Source organism: Gopherus evgoodei, chromosome 5, assembly GCF_007399415.2.
Source record: "Gopherus evgoodei ecotype Sinaloan lineage chromosome 5, rGopEvg1_v1.p, whole genome shotgun sequence".
NCBI classification, from domain to species: domain Eukaryota; kingdom Metazoa; phylum Chordata; order Testudines; family Testudinidae; genus Gopherus; species Gopherus evgoodei.
In genome coordinates, this window is record NC_044326.1 from 725334 (window position 1) to 746077 (window position 20744).

General features: G+C 57.7%; 1 protein-coding gene across 1 annotated transcript; it reads left to right on the top strand.

The window, feature by feature from the left end:
• The first annotated feature begins 11758 nt into the window (after nucleotides 1-11758).
• On the top strand, nucleotides 11759-20099 carry LOC115652167. The gene is made up of 3 exons (XM_030563846.1): nucleotides 11759-11839; nucleotides 17884-17972; nucleotides 18655-20099. Exons 1-3 carry the CDS (start codon nucleotides 11817-11819, stop codon nucleotides 19254-19256), a joined length of 714 nt encoding a protein of 237 aa, XP_030419706.1. The 5' UTR covers nucleotides 11759-11816; the 3' UTR covers nucleotides 19257-20099.
• The last annotated feature ends 645 nt before the right edge of the window (nucleotides 20100-20744 follow it).

Genomic DNA, 20744 nt, shown 5'->3' on the forward strand with positions numbered 1-20744 from the left:
TCTTAGCCTCAACAGCATCCAGTAGCAGCGGGTTCCGCAGGCTAACTATTCACCATGTGAAAATTTGTTTCCTTTTATCAGTTTTGAATTTCCTGCCTTTTTTTTTCCACTGAATGTCCCTTTGTTCTTGTGTTTGAGACAGAGAACAGACACTCCCAATCTACCTCCACTAGACCATACAGACTCATGTCCCTTCTTTCATCATCTTTCCCAGGTAAACAAGACCAGGCTCTTCAGTCTTTCCTCATGAGAGGTTTTCTGGTTTTTTCCCCCAGTCCCTTGATTCTTCTATGAACTCCCCATCAGTGACCCCACAGAGAGGAGTCCTGTCACTGGCTTCTTAGGTATCCTCAGACAAGTCATGTCGCCACTTTCTGCCTCCCTTTCCCGCTCTGTTAAATGGGAATATCAATTCTGACCAGCTCCATGGGGTGAGGTTTGAAGTTTTCTGAGTGGACAGCTATTGGTCTGCGTGAAGTGGGTGAGTTTTACTGTTAGTATTGGCCCAGTTTTATTCTTTTGTATAGTAATTAGCTGAATATGCATCTAGACTCATTGATTTTAGGGCCGGAAGGGACCACTATGATCTAGTCTGACCTCCTGCATACCACAGGCCAGGGAACCTCACCCTGCAATTTCTGGATTAAGACTATAACTTCACCATGAGCTCTACCAAATCTTTTAGAAAGGCAGACAGTTTTCATTCAAACATTGCAAATGAGGGAAACCCCCCACATTTCTAGGTGTGTTATTGCAATGGCTATATTACTCTCCCTTAAAATTTGCACCCTGTCTCTTGTCTGAATCTGTCTAGCTTCAACTTTCAACAATGGTGCCTTGTTCTCCTGGACTGAAGATCCGTCGACCCTGAGAAGTCTCCTCCCCTCCGTAGGTATTTGCAGATTGTGATCGAGTCACCTTTTAACCTGCTCTTGGACAAACTACACAGACTGAACTTCTCTAGGCTCCCACCACAAGGCAGGTTTTTCCAGACCTCAAATCATTTTTGTAGCTTTTTTCTGAACTCCTCCCAGGTTTTAAATGTAACTTTTGAAATGCAGACACCAGACCGGTACACAGCATCCAGCGGAGGTCTTACTAATGCCATATGCAGAGGTAATACCACTTCCCTACTTCTGTTTGATCTTCCCCTGCTTATACATCCAAGGATTGCGTTCACCCTGCTCATGAGATCAAGGCACAGAGCTCATGTCCAGTCTAGAGTACTGGGGTGAGGGTTCAGGATGGCAATGTGTGATTCTGCAACAGAAGCCGTGGTCACATTGGTTTCAAGCTGGCGGGGCTGTAGTTGGAGACAGGGCAATATCAGCCAGCCACTATCCAGCACAACAGGAAATCTGCTTAGCCACACCACTCTGATGTATAGTTTTCTATCTGTGCCTCCCCTATCACTTTAGTATCGGAGCACCTCAGTCTTTCAGGTATTAAGCCTCTCATAACATGCACAGTTACCCCAGTGAGGTAGAGCACAAGTGGGGAACTGAAGAACAGAGACTAAGTTCAAAGTCACACCAGGAGTCTGATGGAGCAAGGAAATAAATCCAAGCTTTCTGAGTCTCAGGGCAGGGCTACAGAAATACTTGGTGTAACCGTCACTCAGGGGTGTGAAAAATCCACACCACTAAGCAACGTAGTTATACCAACCAAAGCACCAGTGTAGACAGCAGAGCTTCTCCTGCCTACATAGCTACTGCCTCTCGCATAGGTGGATTAACTACACCGATGGGAGAGCTCTCTCGTGTCGGCAGAGAGCATCTTAATTAAAGTGCTGCAGCTGCACTGATGCAATGTAGACATGACACCCTGGGGGAGCTCTGGAACCATTCTTCCTCTCCGTTCAGTCAGCACCCTCAGAGTACTGATGTTACATGCGCACCTGCACAACAGAAACTGGGTTGTGCACACAAGTAGAGGGCATTGAAAGGTGATTAATGGCCACACATACAGACAGATTGCAATGTATACAACAAGGCATTGTTGAACAACTGAAGAATATCTTTTTCATGGACAATACTTAGCCTTTACACCCTCAAACCTCTGGGAGAGCATTAATCCACCCACATGCTACCCAGATTCCACAAACCCCCTTCCTCAAACATCCCTCCGGCCTGGCTGAAGCATGGGGCTGGAGCCAGCACTCCTGAGTTCTATGGGCAGCTCCGACAGACACCCCTTTGTGGCACTGAGCACATGGGAGGGAGGACGCTGAGGTTCAGCCTAGGGTTTGGAAGGTTTCAGATAGGGACAAGCCAGAAACAATACACATGGGATGGTCCTGGTGAGAAGTTCCCCTTTGATCTCCAGCTGCTGGGAAGGCAGTGCGTGCTAAGACTCCCATCAGGGTGCAGTCCCTGCCTACTGTTCAAGGGCTCTGATTCTCATTCCTCCCCCATCCCTGTTCCTCTCTCTCTCACATACACACACACACCCTCCCACCCAGCTGCCAGAAGGGAGAATTGCTCTCTTACCCTACCATGCAGCAGCCGCAGGAGGGGTGTCTGCTACTCTACCTTCCCCCAGGCTCCATATTTTGGGCAGCTCCTCCCTCCTCCCATACACCTCCACTACCAGCCTCTGCAGCAGCTCAGAGCTGAGGGAAGCATGAAATTGACATGATTCTAGTCAGTTTCACAGCCACACATTAAGTTCCCCCAAAGGCTGCAGTGAAAATCACTAAGGTCTTCTCCACCTCTCTGCTGCTCCTCAGCAGAGCCCTGAGCAGCACCAGGTGCCCCAGAGTTGTCCATCAACAGATTCAGACAGCTGGCCCCACATCAGGTCATGCTGGGAAGTTTCTCTTCCTATCAAGAAGGGCTAGAAACACATGGCACCATTTTCAGAGCCACTGAGCAGCCACCAATTTCACCGGAGCTGAGCACCCTGGAAAAGATGGGCTATTGAAAACAAAACAAAAGACTAAAAGCTTGGATTCTGCAGAAGCTAGGGGTTCATGCCCCAGACTCACCGGTAAGGTCGCAGAATTTGAGTGCCGATAGCGCTGTCTAAATGCCACATAACTCCTACCTAAGGAGGAGTCTCACCTCTTCTACACAGACTCTGCTTTGAGCCATGTCTACCACCAATCCCACTGGCTTCAAATCCAGCGTTCCCTGTATCTCAGGTATCTAAAAGATCCAGAATTCCTGATCATTTCCATTTAACCCTCTCTCATCACACCCTCACCCCAGCACTTCTACAGCCAGGCTACCAAGAAACATACCACGAGACCTTAATACCTAGTAATATATTGGGGGAGAGGTCACCATGCGCCCCAGATGCATTCACACCTCTCTCATATCTCCTTCCCCCGCACATGAGTTACCGTCCCAGCAGCTGAACAGACATTTCCCTGCCAGGGCTCTGTTCATTGCGAAGAGAGAAGCTCCCAGGGCAGCCAGGCTCAGCACAGCTCCTGTTCCAGCCCAGCGGCTGCGCGCAGACCCCACAAGGGGCAGGGAACAGACAGAAAGGAGAGACCCACTAGCGACAAGGGAGATTAGCCAGCTACAGAGCAGGGCTGGCGGTCACACTGCTGCCTTCTCACCGGAGGCTGCAGCGGGAACTTTGCTTTGCCTTCCACTCTCCAGCGGCCTCTACCAGCAGCCAGCCAGCGAGCCCGCAGCAGGCAGGCAAACCGACCCTGCCTTGGAGAGAGACGGAGAGTTTCTCTTGGTGTAAGAGGGGAAACTCCCCTCCCCACAGATGCCCGGGGAAGGGAAGGGTGGGAAGGAGAGGGAGAGAAGGAAGGGGAGGAGGAGAGTCAGGGCATTACAGCGGCAATCACACAAAGGAGAAGAGGGGAGCTGAGGCAGGAAACTGAACTGGGGGCACCAGGGCAGAAGGGCGTCAGAGGGGAGCTGGGGACTAGGACGAGGCAGGAAGGGGACAGGTGCGAATGGGGCAGGAGCAGGAGGCCTGGGGCGGGGCAGGTGAGGATAGGAAGAGGGCGGGGGTAGTGGGGATGACATGAGGGGTGGCTGGAGTGGACTAAAGGGGACAGGAAGGGCCGGGGGGGGACCAGGGCAGATGAGGGGCAGCACAGAAGGGGGCCGGGGGAATGGGACCGGTGTGGGGGCGGGGCGGGAAGGGGCCAGGGGAAAGGGGGGGCGGGGCACTGGGCCAGATGTGGGGCACGAAGGGACCGGAGCAGGCGGGGGAGCGGGGCAGATGAGGAGGGGCGGGGTACCGGGGTGGGAGGGGCCGGGGATGGGCCGGGGCAAGTGGGGGGGGGAAGGGATCGGAGCAGACGGGGGGGGCCGGAGGGTTGGGTTAGGTGGGGGCGGGGCACTGGGACAGATGTGGAGGGGAAGGGGCCGGGCACAGCGCGAGGCTCTGGCCCCGACACTCCCCGCTCCCCGCGCGCTCGCCCCGCAGCGACCCCCAGAGCCCCGGGCCACCCGCTCCCATTGGCCCGATCCCGGCCCCGCCTCCTCGCCCGCTCATTGGCCAGGGCTGTTCCGGGGCCGGGGAGGGCGCGAGGCGCCCCCCCCAGGGGGAGGAGCGGGGAATCCCTGGGGGCGGTACCAAGAGGGAGGGGTCTCTCTGGGGGCGGGGCGATGGGTTAGGCATGGACCAATGAGGACCACGAGGGGCGGGACTCTGTGAGTCTGTGATTGGCACCCAGGGCTCCCTCCATGGGCTTCCCTGGGACCCCCGTGTGCTGCTGGGGGCCCCACTGCCTGCGGGCTGGGCCCCGCCCCACCCACTGCCCATCCCCCCTCCCTGCCCCCCCATCCCATCCCCACCCCCTTCCTCTCCCCGGCCCCCGCTGCTGAATTCACACTGAGCTCTCGGCCGCGGACACTGGACCGCGCTCCGAGCGTGTCCGGCCCGGAAAAGACCGAGTTGTCTGTCCCTGCTGAGCTGTGTCCTCCCCTGTGCGGGCAGGTGCTTTACCTCCACCTGGGCACAGCTGTGCCCGTCTGCCTCTGCCTGGGCGCTCAGCCCCCGCCCGCCCCGCACAGCCCCGCTGTCTCTTGCCGTCTGTGCCAGACGTACGGAGCAGGGGGACTCCAGCTTTTCCCCAACCCCCAACATCCTAATTAATTCATGATGTGCCCCCCTCCCCCACAACCTCTGCCCACCCCCAAACACCAGCTGTGATCCCGGGACCAAAACATCCGATGGGCCCCAAACCCGCACCCGATCCGCCGCCTCCCGCGCCCCAACACACCTCACTGCTTTCTCCCAGTCCCTCAAATCGGCGCTGCCCCCACCCACCCACCCCCCAACATCGGGTCTGATCCCAGGCCTCCCTTCCGGCTTTACGATCGGGAAAGTCAGTCCTGGGGTGGGGGTGTGAACCTTTGAGAGACTGTGTCCCCTTAACATGCAGGAGGCTACAAGTCCCCCGCGGGGCCCAGTGGCTGCAGGACATGATGGGACTGGGGGCCGCTGCGGGCGGGGGCCGTGGGGGGCGGGGCAGAGGAGCCGGGCTGCGGTGAACGGGGACGATGGTTCCCCCGAAGGGACCGAGCCTCCCTCTCTTCCCCAGCTGCAGCTCCACAGGGCCGGGCTCACGAGCCACTTGTGCCCGGGCCAGAGCGCGGCTGCCTTTTCCCAGCCCCTCATTTGTGCGGGTGCCGGCGGAGCCTTGTCATGAGGCTGTCGAGCTGGTCAGTGCAGGGACAGGCTCGGTCCCGGGTTGTCGAGCTTGGTGTGAGGAAGGGATCGGAGCTACTTCTGGGCCCGAGAGTGCTCCCCCCCACTGCCCTTCCCCCCTTCCTCACTCCTGGACCGAGCTGACCAGCTCAGGGCCACCTGCAGCTCCCGCAGGGGCAGGTGGCCGGGGAAACACCTCCGGGGTTTCCCCACCTCGAATGCAGCGCGGGGTTGCTGAGCCCTGCCCCTCGGGGCCTCGGTCTCGTCGGGGCAGACTCGGCCAATGGCACGTAGGTACCCGGCCGCCTGCGTGTTGGCCCTCGAAGGTAACGCACTGCGCGTGCGCGTGTGTTCGAGTGTAGGGCCCACGTGCTGACATTCCGCTCCCTGCGATGTGATCCTTGCTAGCGCTCTCAGGCCTAGCGGGGTGACTCATGGCCATGGTGGAGCCGTCGGTCCACCCGCCGGAGCATCATGACCAGCAGTTATAAATGGACGGCCCTCAACGCGGCTGCCAGCGGAGGGCGCCCCCAGAATTCGCTGGAGCCAGTTAGAGGATCCCCTCCTTCGCTCTGCTCTCGGGTCTGGCCCGCCCCTGGGCAAAGGGCCTGAGCGAAACTGCTGCTCCCCACCGCCAGGGAGGTGGGGGCCGACAGCCCTTCTTCGCCGGGAGGGTTGACCTGGTGGCCGCTTTGCAAGGAGAAACTTGCCAGCCCTTTTCCCTGCTGGCCGCTCCTGGCCCCGCCGCTGAGGAGCAGCTGCAGGGCCCCCCAGCCGGGGCTCCCGCTCCGCTCCCGGCCCCACGCCCGGGATCCCCGGGCTACCGCCCGCCCAGCCGCGCTCCCGCGCCCGGTGTTTCCCCGGCTGCCTCTTGGCCCCGCGCCCCCGGGAGGTTCCGGCCCCGCGACCGCCGGCCCCGCGGCTGCCTCTAACCCTAACCCAAAGGGGAGAGGTAAAAAGTGGCGAGGCCAGGTTCTAAGTGTAGCAAACACTGGCCACTAGCCCCACGCCCCCTGGCTCCTCCCCGTCTCCTCCTACCCCCCCATTAACCCCCGCCGGCTCTGGACTCCTGCGGGCTTCCTGGGGGTGTGGATACCCCCGTTCCCGCCCAGTCCGGGGAGAGTCTTTCCTGCCCAGCCAGCTCTGCAGGTGTCCCCCGCTGGGCTGCGCTGCCCAGCCCCACCGGGGGGGAGTCCTGACCCCCTGCCCTGGGCTCCAGGCTCCTGCGCCGCGCCAGGGCTCCGGTCCAGACAGCGCAGCCTGCGCCCCTGCCCTGCCGGCCCTCACCTGGACCCCGCCGCTCACCTGTCCTGCGCCGCTGTCTGTCCCCCGGCCCCGCGCCCGGGCTCCCGCTCCTGAGTCGCTGCCCGAGCTTCGCTCCGTGGCGCTGCTGGGCCTGGCCGGGCTGGGCCGCCGCTGGAGGTGGCTGCGGCGATGTTGGGGCCGCGCTGAGCGTGTGGGGCGCGGTGGCCCAGGAGCCGGCACCCTCGCTCCTCCGGCGGCGCCTGCCCCCAGCGCTGGCCCCATTGCTCCTCCGGCCATGCCTGCCCGCAATGCGGCCCGGCAGGTGCCCCCATGGCTCCTCCCGCCGCGCCTGCACCCAGCGCCAGCCGGGCAGGCCCCGCTTTTGGAAAACGTGCTGAGGGGAAGGGGTTGCTTTCACTGCACCCCGCTAGCTATGCTACTAAGCAAGATTTAGAGTTTGTAAGTTAATATTAAAAAAAAACCCACAAATGCTTTTATCAATCTTGAAAGGGGGGGTTGTTCTTTCAGTGGAAATGTCTAGTGTCATGTCATTCAATAATTGATCAATGACAGTGTCACTTAGAAATAACAAAGGAAACAAGTCTAAAGCAAAAGAGCCCCCCCTTCTTATGAATAACGTGGAGTTTTGGTCAATGTGTCAGGAAATAAATGACATTTTCAATTAAAGAATTAGATCTATAATGCCCCTGACACGAGAAAAGTGTTCAATGTAAAAGAGAGTGGAGTCTTTATTTCAGACTGCTGGACATAGAAAATTGGCAGCATTCACTCTCTCCCTGGCTTTTTTTTTTTTTTTTGTACTCCCCATATTAAATGTACAAATCAGCATTGCCTACTTTCCCTATACAAAATCTGGCCAAATGCTCCTCTGGGGGGCCAAAGAGTCATAGAAGAGCCTGCAGACAGAGTTCTCAGACTTTTGTACTGGTGATCCTTTTCACACAGCGAGCCTCTGAGTGCAACCAGCCCCTTATATACATTAAAAACACTTTTTTTAGATATTTAACACAATTAGAAACGCTGGATGCAAAGCGGGGTTTGGGGTGGAGGTGAACAGTTCTGGACCCCGCGACCCCGCCCCCGGTAAAAACCCCAGGAACTCCTGCAATTACAGGATCTGGATCACGCTTTCCATATGGATGGTTGAGGTGATCATATGTATGAGGGCAAGGGGGAGATACTGACACCAGGAACTTCAAAAATCTGGATGTTGATGTGATTTCCCCCAAAATGTGCGCTTGTTATAGGATCCAGGCTTTTGGTGTCATTGGGCTGCTCTCTAATGGAGTAGAATTAGTTTTTTATTGGGTGATATCAGTAAAAAAAGGCTGACCAGGATTGCGCCTTTAAATTGCCATGCGGTGGTTATTACAGGCTCAACTGCATTCATGTTCTTTTCACAAACTCCGATCCCTGCGGTATGATCCCTGTAGGGGAGGCTGCCTGCCCCTTCCTGCTGCCGGGCACGGTTAGTCCCAGGCCGGCTTGCACAAGCAGCTGGGTCCCGGGATCCCTGTCCAGGTGGGCCCGATCCTTTCCCCAACATCAGAGGTCTGGGGCTAAGACACATCAGAGGGTCGGTCACAAGGCCAGGGGTGTTTGGGACACTTTTTGCAGTGGGGGCTGAAATTACCTCGCCTCGCCCCGCCCGCGCCCCCGCGCCCGGGGCCACAAGCGAGGGGCTGTGGCTCCGGGGAGGGATGGAGACGGGGTCAGGGTAAAAGGCTGGTCTGGGACCATAAGCTGGGGGCGGGAGCAGAGCCCCGGATCGGCGGTAGCCGCGGGGCCGGCGGTCGCGGGGCCGGAACCTCCCGGGGGCGCGGGGCCAAGAGGCAGCCGGGGAAACACCGGGCGCGGGAGCGCGGCTGGGCGGGCGGTAGCCCGGGGATCCCGGGCGTGGGGCCGGGAGCGGAGCGGGAGCCCCGGCTGGGGGGCCCTGCAGCTGCTCCTCAGCGGCGGGGCCAGGAGCGGCCAGCAGGGAAAAGGGCTGGCAAGTTTCTCCTTGCAAAGCGGCCACCAGGTCAACCCTCCCGGCGAAGAAGGGCTGTCGGCCCCCACCTCCCTGGCGGTGGGGAGCAGCAGTTTCGCTCAGGCCCTTTGCCCAGGGGCGGGCCAGACCCGAGAGCAGAGCGAAGGAGGGGATCCTCTAACTGGCTCCAGCGAATTCTGGGGGCGCCCTCCGCTGGCAGCCGCGTTGAGGGCCCTCCATTTATAACTGCTGGTCATGATGCTCCGGCGGGTGGACCGACGGCTCCACCATGGCCATGAGTCACCCCGCTAGGCCTGAGAGCGCTAGCAAGGATCACATCGCAGGGAGCGGAATGTCAGCACGTGGGCCCTACACTCGAACACACGCGCACGCGCAGTGCGTTACCTTCGAGGGCCAACACGCAGGCGGCCGGGTACCTACGTGCCATTGGCCGAGTCTGCCCCGACGAGACCGAGGCCCCGAGGGGCAGGGCTCAGCAACCCCGCGCTGCATTCGAGGTGGGGAAACCCCGGAGGTGTTTCCCCGGCCACCTGCCCCTGCGGGAGCTGCAGGTGGCCCTGAGCTGGTCAGCTCGGTCCAGGAGTGAGGAAGGGGGGAAGGGCAGTGGGGGGGAGCACTCTCGGGCCCAGAAGTAGCTCCGATCCCTTCCTCACACCAAGCTCGACAACCCGGGACGCCGAGCCTGTCCCTGCACTGACCAGCTCGACAGCCTCATGACAAGGCTCCGCCGGCACCCGCACAAATGAGGGGCTGGGAAAAGGCAGCCGCGCTCTGGCCCGGGCACAAGTGGCTCGTGAGCCCGGCCCTGTGGAGCTGCAGCTGGGGAAGAGAGGGCGGCTCGGTCCCTTCGGGGGAACCATCGTCCCCGTTCACCGCAGCCCGGCTCCTCTGCCCCGCCCCCCACGGCCCCCGCCCGCAGCGGCCCCCAGTCCCATCATGTCCTGCAGCCACTGGGCCCCGCGGGGGACTTGTAGCCTCCTGCATGTTAAGGGGACACAGTCTCTCAAAGGTTCACACCCCCACCCCAGGACTGACTTTCCCGATCGTAAAGCCGGAAGGGAGGCCTGGGATCAGACCCGATGTTGGGGGGTGGGTGGGGGCAGACCGGTGTGGGGGGGCAGCGCCGATTTGAGGGACTGGGAGAAAGCAGTGAGGTGTGTTGGGGCGCGGGAGGCGGCGGATCGGGTGCGGGTTTGGGGCCCATCGGATGTTTTGGTCCCGGGATCACAGCTGGTTTTGGGGGGTGGGCAGAGGTTGTGGGGGAGAGGGGCACATCATGAATTAATTAGGATGTTGGGGTTTGGGGAAAAGCTGGAGTCCCCCTGCTCCGTACGTCTGGCAGAGACGGCAAGAGACAGCGGGGCTGTGCGGGGCGGGCGGGGGCGGAGCGCCCAGGCAGAGGCAGACGGGCACAGCTGTGCCCAGGTGGAGGTAAAGCACCTGCCCGCACAGGGGAGGACACAGCTCAGCAGGGACAGACAACTCGGTCTTTTCCGGGCCGGACACGCCCGGAGCGCGGTGGCAGTGTCCGCGGCCGAGAGCTCAGTGTGAATTCAGCAGCGGGGGCCGGGGAGAGGAAGGGGGTGGGGATGGGATGGGGGGGCAGGGAGGGGGGATGGGCAGTGGGTGGGGCGGGGCCCAGCCCGCAGGCAGTGGGGCCCCCAGCAGCACACGGGGGTCCCAGGGAAGCCCATGGGGGGAGCCCTGGGTGCCAATCACAGACTCACAGAGTCCCGCCCCTCATGCTCCTCATTGGTCCATGCCTAACCCATCGCCCCGCCCCCAGGGAGATCCCTCCCTCTTGGTACCGCCCCCAGGGATTCCCCGCTCCTCCCCCTGGGGGGGCACCTCGCGCCCTCCCGGGCCCCGGAACAGCCCTGGCCAATGAGCGGGCGAGGAGGCGGGGCCGGGGCGGGCCAATGGGAACGGGCGGGAGCCGTGTCGGCCCCGCCCCTTGAGCCGGAGAGCGGGTGGCGCGGGGCTCGGAGGGTCGCTGGGGGGCTGAGCGCGCGGGGAGTGTCGGGGCCAGAGCCTCGCGCTGTGCCCGGCCCCTTCCCGCCCGCTCCCGTCCCTTCCCCCCACATCTGGCCCAGTGCCCCACCCCCCCTTTCCCCTGGCCCCTTCCCGCCCCGCCCCCACACCTGTCCCATTTCTCCCTGGCCCCTTCCTGCCTCCTCATCTGTTCCATTTCCCCAGCCCCCTTAGTACCTGGCACCTCACCTGTCCCATTCCCCCGGCCCCCTTCTATGCTGCCCCTCATCTGCCCTGGTCCCCCCCCGGCCTTTCCTGTCTCCTTTAGTCCACTCCAGCCACCCCTCATGTCATCCCCACTACCCCCGCCCTCTTCCTATCCTCACCTGCCCCGCCCCAGGCCTCCTGCTCCTGCCCCATTTGCACCTGTCCCCTTCCTGCCTCGTCCTAGTCCCCCGCTCCCCTCTGACGCCCTTCTGCCCTGGTGCCCCCAGTTCAGTTTCCTGCCTCAGCTCCCCTCTTCTCCTTTGTGTGATTGCCGCTGTAATGCCCTGACTCTCCTCCCCTTCCTTCTCTTCCTCTCCTTCCCACCCTTCCCTTCCCTGGGCATCTGTGGGGAGGGGAGTTTCCCCTGTTACACCAAGAGAAACTCTCCGTCTCTCTCCAAGGCAGGGTCGGTTTGCCTGCCTGCTGCGGGGTCGCTGGCTGGCTGCTGGTAGAGGCCGCTGGAGAGTGGAAGGCAAAGCAAAGTTCCCGCTGCAGCCTCCGGTGAGAATGCAGCAGTGTGACCGCCAGCCCTGCTCTGTAGCTGGCTAATCTCCCTTGTCGCTAGTGGGTCTCTCCTTTCTGTCTGTTCCCTGCCCCTTGTGGGTTCTGCGCGCAGCCGCTGGGCTGGAACAGGAGCTGTGCTGAGCCTGGCTGCCCTGGGAGCTTCTCTCTCCGCAATGAACAGAGCCCTGGCAGGGAAATGTCTGTTCAGCTGCTGGGACGGTAACTCATGTGCGGGGGAAGGAGATATGAGAGAGGTGTGAATGCATCTGGGGCGCATGGTGACCTCTCCCCCAATATATTACTAGGTATTAAGGTCTCATGGTATGTTTCTTGGTAGCCTGGCTGTAGAAGTGCTGGGGTGAGGGTGTGATGAGAGAGGGTTAAATGGAAAAGATTAGGAATTCTGGATCTTTTAGATACCTGAGATACAGGGAACGCTGGATTTGAAGCCAGTGGGATTGGTGGTAGACATGGCTCAAAGCAGAGTCTGTGCGGAAGAGGTGAGAATCCTCCTTAGGTAGGAGTTATGTGGCATTTAGACGATGCTATCGGCACTCAAATTCTGCGACCTTACTGGTGAGTCTGGGGCGTGAACCCCTAGCTTCTGCAGAATCCAAGCTTTTAGTCTTTTGTTTTGTTTTCAATAGCCCAACTTTTCCAGGGCGCTCAGCTCCAGTGAAATTGGTGGGTGCTCAGTGGCTCTGAAAATGGTTCCATGTGTTTCTAGCCCTTCTTGATAGGAAGAGAAACTTCCCAGCATGACCTGATGTGGGGCCAGCTGTCTGAATCTTTTGATGGACAACTCTGGGGCACCTGGTGCTGCTCAGGGCTCTGCTAAGGAGCAGCAGAGAAGTGGAGAAGACCCTAGTGATTTTCACTGCAGTCTTTGGGGGAACTTAATGTGTGGCTGTAAAACTGACAAGAATCATGTCAATTTCATGCTTCCCACAGCTCTGAGCTGCTGCAGAGGCTGGCAGTGGAGGTGTGTGGGAGGAGGGAGGAGCTGCCCAAAATATGGAGCCTGGAGGAAGGGTAAATTTAGGAGCATAGCTGGGGGGGAGCAGGGGGAGTGACCGCTCCCCCACCGACCACATTCTTCAAAAGCAGCACCTTAGTAGGAATTTGTAATAAGGTAGAAAGCTACCTTATCCCCTCATGCTGAGTGCGGCACTGCTGATTTACCGCCTGGGCCCGATTGAGCTGCTCCCATTGGGCCTCCAGCAGTCAGACCCTCTGCCCCCCCCCCCCCCCGCCTCAGCAGGCTGCTGGGGAGGGGCTGTGTGCTGGCAGCCTGTTTAACTTTGGCTTCAGAGGCACCCAGTGGTGGCAAGGGGAGTCCCGGGGGCCAGTCAGGGAGCAGGAGGAGGGTTGGATGATTGGGGTGGGGTGTGCGTTCTGGGGGGAGGAGAGGGGCTGGGGCAGTCAGGGAGCAAGGGGGGGTTAGATGGGTTGGGGGTTCGAGATGGGAGGAAGTCTGGGCCTCTTTCCAGCAGCAAAACACGAGCATATAAAAACAGCCTTCAGTGTGAAGTACTATCAGATGGCCCGGGCAGCCTGCACAGCACCCAGCGTGTGAGCTGTATTATTAATGCATTTTATTTGGACGATGCAGTCAGTGATTTAAAGGCCCCAAACACTGCTGAAAGAGCTGGGAAAGTTGCAAGCTTTCTCTGCTGGGCTTTTCATCTTGGTAATACAATGCAAACCTGCTTGAGGCAATGCACATGAGATTTATTGAGGAAGTTCATGCATCTCACAGCTTAAGCTCTTCTAAGCTTGCAGCCCTGGCACAAAAGGATTTGGGAGCAGTTAACAATTCTGTGTGGTTAGGAGATTTTTCATTTCCTGGGCCCTGCTACCCAATCCCACAGGGGAGACTGAGTGAGTAGCCCCACTTGTCCTCTGCCCAGACACAATCCCTTCCCTCCTTCTTTCACTTGTGTTTGCAAGGGTCTCATTAAAATGCTGCATACGAATGTCCTTCCCCCAGGCCTTCCCTCCAGAGACACAGCCTCCTGGCTTCTCCTTCTTCCTCACTTTCCCCTTCTTTCCATCTCTTTGGTTTTTCCCCATGCCCCGTCCCTTGTCTGTGCTTCCTCTCCACCCCATGCACTGTATTAAGCACGTCTCTGCCTCTCTTCTTTATGGGCTCTGTGCTGGGATGGCAGAGGCAGCGCTATTGTTGTGTTCTCTGCTAGGTCTGTTTGAATCAGACTCTAAAATCAAGCGCTTCCTTTGCTAGCAGTATGCCTCTGCCTGCTCGCAAAGGCTTCTGGCTAGACACTAAAGCCAGTTGCTAGGGCAGAAGCAGCTACCCATGTACCCTCAATGGCAGGAGCTGTGCGTGGTCTCTCAGCCCCCCCCTTTGGATTATGGGGTGTATCTTGGTGTATATTAGGGGTCCTGTCAGGGGGCAGGGGTGTGGATAAGGTTTGGGGCAGTCAGGGGACAGGTAGGGTCCTGGGGGGACAGTTACGGTGGGGGAGGTCTCAGGAGGGGGCAGGCGGGACAAGGAGCAGGGGGTGTTGTTGCAGGCACAGAGGGTGCCGGAGGCAAGCAACAGTGGTTCGTTGCCCAGAGTGCGTAGCGCCAATAAACACACCAGGGTGGAGAAGCAAGCAAAGTTTATTTGAGATCTCAAAGCGGTGCTGGGAGACTTAGCATGCCTCAGATCCAGCCCCCCTACACAAGCAGCTTCCTCCTTTTATATCCCAGTTGCTTTCTGAGAACTATTTCTTGGTGTCTAGCTGATCTCTCACTCCCCCATTCTTTCCCATCCAGCTACAGTATCTTTTCTCACTCAATCTTTTGTCTTCCTCCTTCGTCCCCCCTCTCCGCTGCTGAGACATGTATACAGTATCTAAAAGCGACCTGGAAACTTGCTTCAATTTAGCTCCAGTGTGTTACAGCAGGGAACTGACTATTACAATCAGAAAACTAACTGCTGACATTACATTTTTGCAGCTATTAGTACATTAGGTTACACTAGGTTACACAAAGTGTTTAACATGGAGGAACATTGGTTCTTTGAGGCCTACAACAGGAGGACTTCATTGACACTTGTGGTCTACCACCCTCCTGAGTTACCTAGGGTTATGTCTAGTGACACCAACAGTGTTGGGGGTTCTGGGGGGGCAGTCAGGGGGCAGGAAGTGGGAGGGAGTAGATGTAATTAGTAATTTGATACATTGTGTGGCACCTTTTTTTGTGTGTTCTCTCCCCCTGATGTTAGAACCTGGCTATGCCACCATGCAGCAGCCCCAGGAGGGAGGGAGGGGTGTGCGTGCGTGTGTGCGTGCGTGCGTGTGTGTATAAAAGCAGGGCGAGAAATGATACTTCCTCAATTATCAGATGCCTACAGGCCAAATGCTGGAAATGTAAAACAGAGCCCTTGAACAGTACGCCTTGAGGTGCTAGGGGGATATAGAAAAGTAGAATATTGCTCTGATTGGCTGGCATGTTTCTAAACACATGTGATTGCCCAGGGATGTAATGCCAGTGATTTGGGGTAAGGTTGGGCCCTCGTAGTTCAGAACACACAGACACAGTGAAACACATTTGAAGGGACCAGAGTTTAGATCTTGTCATTATTCATAAACAACAACTGCGTTGGTTGAAATGGCCACCTTCTCTCCAGTCTGGGAAAAGCTGGCACTGGATCCATGGTGCAGTTATCTAGAATGGAGGAGGAGTCATTTCGTTTTTGTTCATTGCTGTATTTAGCTGCTGATTATGGCTCTCAGCTAAACCTCTGCTCCCTGTTTGAGATGCAACCGTCTCCTTCCCCTGTAAATGTTAACGCTGGAGGCAAGTCCCAGGTCTTAGGCAGGATCACAGATGAGCCAGCTAGCCGGGCCACTGGGCTAGTCGGAAGGCGTCACCCAGTCAGAGTGCTCGAAGCAGGCTAAGCTCAGTCTGTGAGACAGAAAGGGGAACCTGGACTTCCAGGGTACATCTACATTGCAATGAAAAACCAAGTTTCGTGGGGCTCGGGCTGTGGAGATAGAAAGAGCAGTGTAGATGCTCGGGCTCAGGCTGGGCCCAGGCTCTGAGACCCTCCCCCGTGGGTCTCTTGTTGCAGTGTAGACGTGCCCCTGTTTTCCTAGCTGATGGGTAAGGATGAGGGCTGCAGAGGATCCTGACGTTTGGTTTCTTACTGAGGTTTTGAATGTCTCCATTGCAGCCTTTTAAGATGCCCGGGTACCATGGTGATACCGGGGTTGGTGGGGGTGAAAGATGTACTATTAGAAAGGTAACAAAATTCCAAAGATGGTCAGTTTTAACGTTTGATCCCAGTCGCTCCTGATCTGGGCTCATCAGGGTATTAATGCCACAAGGTGCGGCCAGTTTGACTGCACTTACAGTTCATTCTTAAAAATACTCAAGACCAGATAACCAAACCGAGCCAAGTGTATTGTCGAAAGACACATCAGAGCGATATGGAAAGGAGGCATGGGAAGGAAATTCTCAGTGTGTTCGCCTTGCACAGAAGGTATGCTTCAAAGACGTGCATTTCAGCGAGCAGTATTTATAAGATGATTTTACAAGGTACAGATCTCTCTCTACATCACTAAAACCCAACCCACCCGGCTGTCCCAGATCCTTCACTTGTTGTTCTGGACCTTCCTTAGTTTTGTTTCGGGTACCAACATTCCAGGTACTGGTCCGTGAAGGCATCTCCCCGGCTTGTGCCAGGGCAGAACGTTAATGTATTTTTGCCTTTGGCAAGTGTCCCATTTTCTAATGCCAAAGCCGACTTCAGCTTTGTGAAGTGTTGTGGGACACGTGACCTGGTGAACAGAATTGTAGGAAGAGCCTAATACATTCCGTTAACGTAACTTCCCAGCACTTGTATAAGAATGTATAGTCTATTAATATCGTGCACATAATACCTATCAATGTGGTGCACCGTAACTTGTCAAAGGGGTGTTTGTGGGTCCTAAAGCTCTTACAGATGTAACATGCTGGCCAGATTTGCAGCATGTTCACCTCTAGTGGCTGGTCGGCTGCAAGAGAAAACTTCCTGCTGCTGCCAGCTAGTGGAGTTGCCCCCGGGCTCACATGGTAGAGGGCTGTGCTGTGCTGTGCTGTGCTATTGAAGGTCCTAGGTTCAAACTCTACTGATATTTGTGTGGGAAGGGATGGGATCATTACACTAGCAAGCTAGGTATGATGGGTGTGGAGAAGGAATTGACCAGCTTGTGAGCTGGTTACCTTCAGGTTTTTTCCTAGGGGGTGGGGAGCCTAGGGATCTTAGCATCAATGCTGCACTAGTGTAAGAGCAAGTATTCTGAAGTGAAGTGTGCCCTGGCCTGAGTAACTCCGCTTGTATTGCAAAGGAGGGATGCAGGTGGCTGGACACTGTGGTGATGTGCGGCCGTAAATAGATAATTATACTGTGGTTGCAGGATCTTCATCCTCCGTCTTGTGCCTGAAGCGTGAGGCAGGGCAGAACCCCCAGCTCCTTGTTTGTGATTGAAATTACAAGCTAATGATGAAAATCGCCCACTCATCTCCCTAAGATTAACACGGTAAATAAATCGGCGGGGGTGGGGGGGGGCGGCTGCATTTGTGTGGCGTTAGTGGAAAAGCTATAAAGCCTGCAGCTTTCTCCAGTTAGGAGGCTCGAGGAAGGAGCTGAAAGCTGATGGAAAATATGCACTGAGGTAGGTAAGCAAAGTGAAAAGGGTATCCTCCCACGCTGGGCAGCCCAGACTCTGAGCCTAGCACGCACGAGCTGAGGTGTTGCACATGGATCCGTGAATTAGGTTGTGAACAAAATTTAATTCTGAAAATGGGTCGTGTTGACGTCAGACCCGTTTTGTCCCTGTTGATATCAGTTCAGGTATTGGCTGTTTACACACCAAGCGGCTGAGAGGTGGATCTGGAGCAAGGGATAGATTTGTATGAACTTTTTAGGCTGACTGGTCATTTTATGCCGTTATTCACCATAAGGGGAAGGCTGCACAATAATCTTTGTTAGCGACGCTCGGGGAGAACTGCCCTCTTTCCAAAATGGTGGCCACTTCGCCTTGTTCTAAAGGGGACGCAAGCCGCTCTCCGCGAAGGGCCTTCTCAGACGGGAAAGAGGCAGCGGGCTGCCCTTAGCCAGGATGGCCGCTGCCTTCATCCAGCTGCTGAGGGCAGCCTCCCATGGCCCCAGCTGGGGAGAATGGGGGCCAACGGCCCGCGAGCGAACACGGGAACGCTTGGTGCCTGGACCTGATGCCAGCCCCGAACTTCACGCCCATCTCTCCCTGCAGACCCCAACAACATCTACTCCTGGGAGAACGAGCCGGTGCCGACCGACAAGCTGGACTTCAGGCATCACAGCTACAAGGAGATGAGAAAGGTACGTTCCCTTCGCTCCCTGCTTCCACACGGCTGGGGCAGGCAGCTCCTGCCCTGTGCCCGCCCCTCGCAGTGCCCACTGCCGGCAGGGAAGGCAGGCACGTGTCGGACAGCCCCGGCAGGAGAGGCTAGCCATGCCATTTCCCGGCTGCACCTCTGGCGCTGGCGGATGGAGAAGGGGAGCTCTGTTTGCTGCCTCTCGTGCCATGCACAGAGTCCCATTTTGATTGGGTGGACGTCCATCTGCACCGCTACTCTGCTGCCCCATGTCCCACAGGCTGGCCTGGCTGAACTCCACCCTGAGCCAGGGCACCCCTCTGAGTCTGCCCCCACAGACACCCCCAGGCCAGGGTGCCTCCCTGCCTGGAGTGTGCGAGGGTCTATCCTAGCTGTTGTGTCCCCACGCTCAGCATGTCCTGTCCCCTCTGGGGCCGCAGGCAGCACGAACTCCTGCCCCTCACCCCCTGAGCCTCAGGCGCAGACAGCCCTGGCTCCCCAGCTGGTCCAGCATGAGACTGTTCCTCGCTTCCCCTTGGAGTCTGACATATGGGGGGATTCCCCAGGCCTCCAGCGGCCCCGGGTAGCGGGCAGGGTTGGCTGTGCTCTCAGCCTGGTGCCCGGAGGGTGGCGCCAGGTGGGCGGGCAGCAGACTCCGTGGGCAGCTGGCTGCGTGTCACCGGCAGGGGAACCAGAGTTCCGCTGCGTGGCCGGGATGCACGGGAATGAGGTGCTGAGCCGCGAGCTCCTGCTCAACCTGATGCAGTACCTGTGCGGCGAGTATGCTTGGGGCAACCCCCACGTCGTCCGGCTGGTGAGCAAGACCTGCATCCACCTGCTGCCCTCCATGAACCCCGACGGCTACAAAACGGCCTACAAGCTGGTAGGGCCTGCACGAGTCCGAGCTGCCCAGGGAGTGGGAGAACAACAAGGAGTCCCTGCTGGTCTTCGTGGAGCAGGTGCGTGTCCTGGCCTAAAGGGAGTGCTCCGGGGCCAGGGCAGTCCCGGAGCCTTGCCTGGCGCTTGCACGTGGATATCTAGGGCAGTGCCTCCTGGAGCTTCTCCGTGGAGGTCACGTGGCCCTGTGGGAGCTAGGCAAGGCCCCAGGAGCGGCTGCTCTGGGCAAGGCAGGTTCTGGCTGGGTGCTGGTGCTGAACCTGTCACGGCTCCAAGGCTGGAGAGACATGGGGCAGGACTTGCCCCCCTGGGATGGAGGGAGACCCAGTGGTTAGAGTATGGAACTGGGTGTCACTCAGGACAAAACCCAATCCCCTACCCCTTGAGCTAAAGGGGAATCACCATTAGCTGATAGCAGTGTAGGGGCAATGACACACAGAGCAATTCTGAATCCAGCCAGCAGAGGGCAATATGCACATGCATGCACAAGCACAGTTTTTTAAAGGCTAGTCAGAAGATCATGGAAGATCGAGATGAGAGAGACGTTAGCAATTAGCTCCCACAGTCCCCAGATGCAGGGCACAGCAGATGTTAATGACATCACCGGCTGTACGTGGGGCTGCTGTTCCTTCCAGAGGCAGGGCAGCCCCAGATGCACAGCGCTTCGGTTCGTAGCTGAAACACCCTCTGGACAGAGCCACAAAAACAGTGTCTCAGGCCCTGCCACCACCAGTGCTGGGTTCTTCTAGCAGACGTGATTGGAGTAACAAGGAACGGCATAAAGCAGCCTGCTGGTTCCAGCTGAGATGGGCAAGCGCCTCCCTACCACACCAAGCAGCCTTGGCAGCGCCTTCAGGAGAGCATGAAGAGACAGCAGGCAGAGCACCCGGCCATGCCCACCACTGCTCGGCAGGGCTGGTGGGAGGACGGTTCTAAGAAGGGAAGAATGGGGTTGGATTAAAGGACAAGATGGGGAGCCAAGCCCCCTGGGCTGTATTCCCTGCCGTGCTGCAGCCTTGGGGCCTGACCCCTGCCCCCTTGCAGCAGGTATAGCGCCCCCACCTGGCCACGCAGGGAGAACAGACTTTGGTGGGGTCTCCTGTTTTATTTATAACACAGAAAATCCCAATTCTGCGAATGGTCATTGATCTACAGAGCCATTTGTCACCGTCGCATCATCCCCCCTGCAGGGCTCCAGCAAACAGCTCCTCACTCCAGCCCAGAGTCCTGCTTTCAGGGGGAGGGGCAGCAACATTCAAGTGCTGCAGCGGCAAAAGACCATCCTTAAAGCCGTGGCATCCGGAGCCCCGGGCCCTTGAAATCAACATGGGAGTCCCGGGCGGCACGGGCCAGGCAGCCTGGAAGGGCTGCCTGGGGGATGCTGCCCCCCTAGCCCCACCCCTTCCACCCAAGGCCTTGCCCCTTCCGGGGGCTGGAGCCACCCCAGCCCCATACCGGTAAGTGTCCTCAGTCACTTTCACCCCTGCCTGCTGCTGCTTTACAATGTCACCTGAAAGTGAGAACAGGCCTTTGCATGGCATTTTTGTAGCCAGCATTGCAAGGTATTTATGTGCCAGATCTGCTAAACATTCGTATGCCCCTTCATGCTTCCACCACCCTTCCAGAGGAGAAGAGAGAGCTCAGTGGGTTGAGCACTGGCCTGCTAAACCCAGGGTTGTGAGTTCAATCCTTGAGGGGGCCACTTAGGGACCTGGGGTAAAATCAGTACTTGGTCCTGCTAGTGAAGGCAGAGGGCTGGACTTGATGACCTTTCAAGGTCCCTTCCAGTTCTAGAAGATAGGATATCTTAATTAATTAATTACCATGCTGATGACACTTTTTAAATAATGCATTCATTACATTTGTGACTGAACTCTTT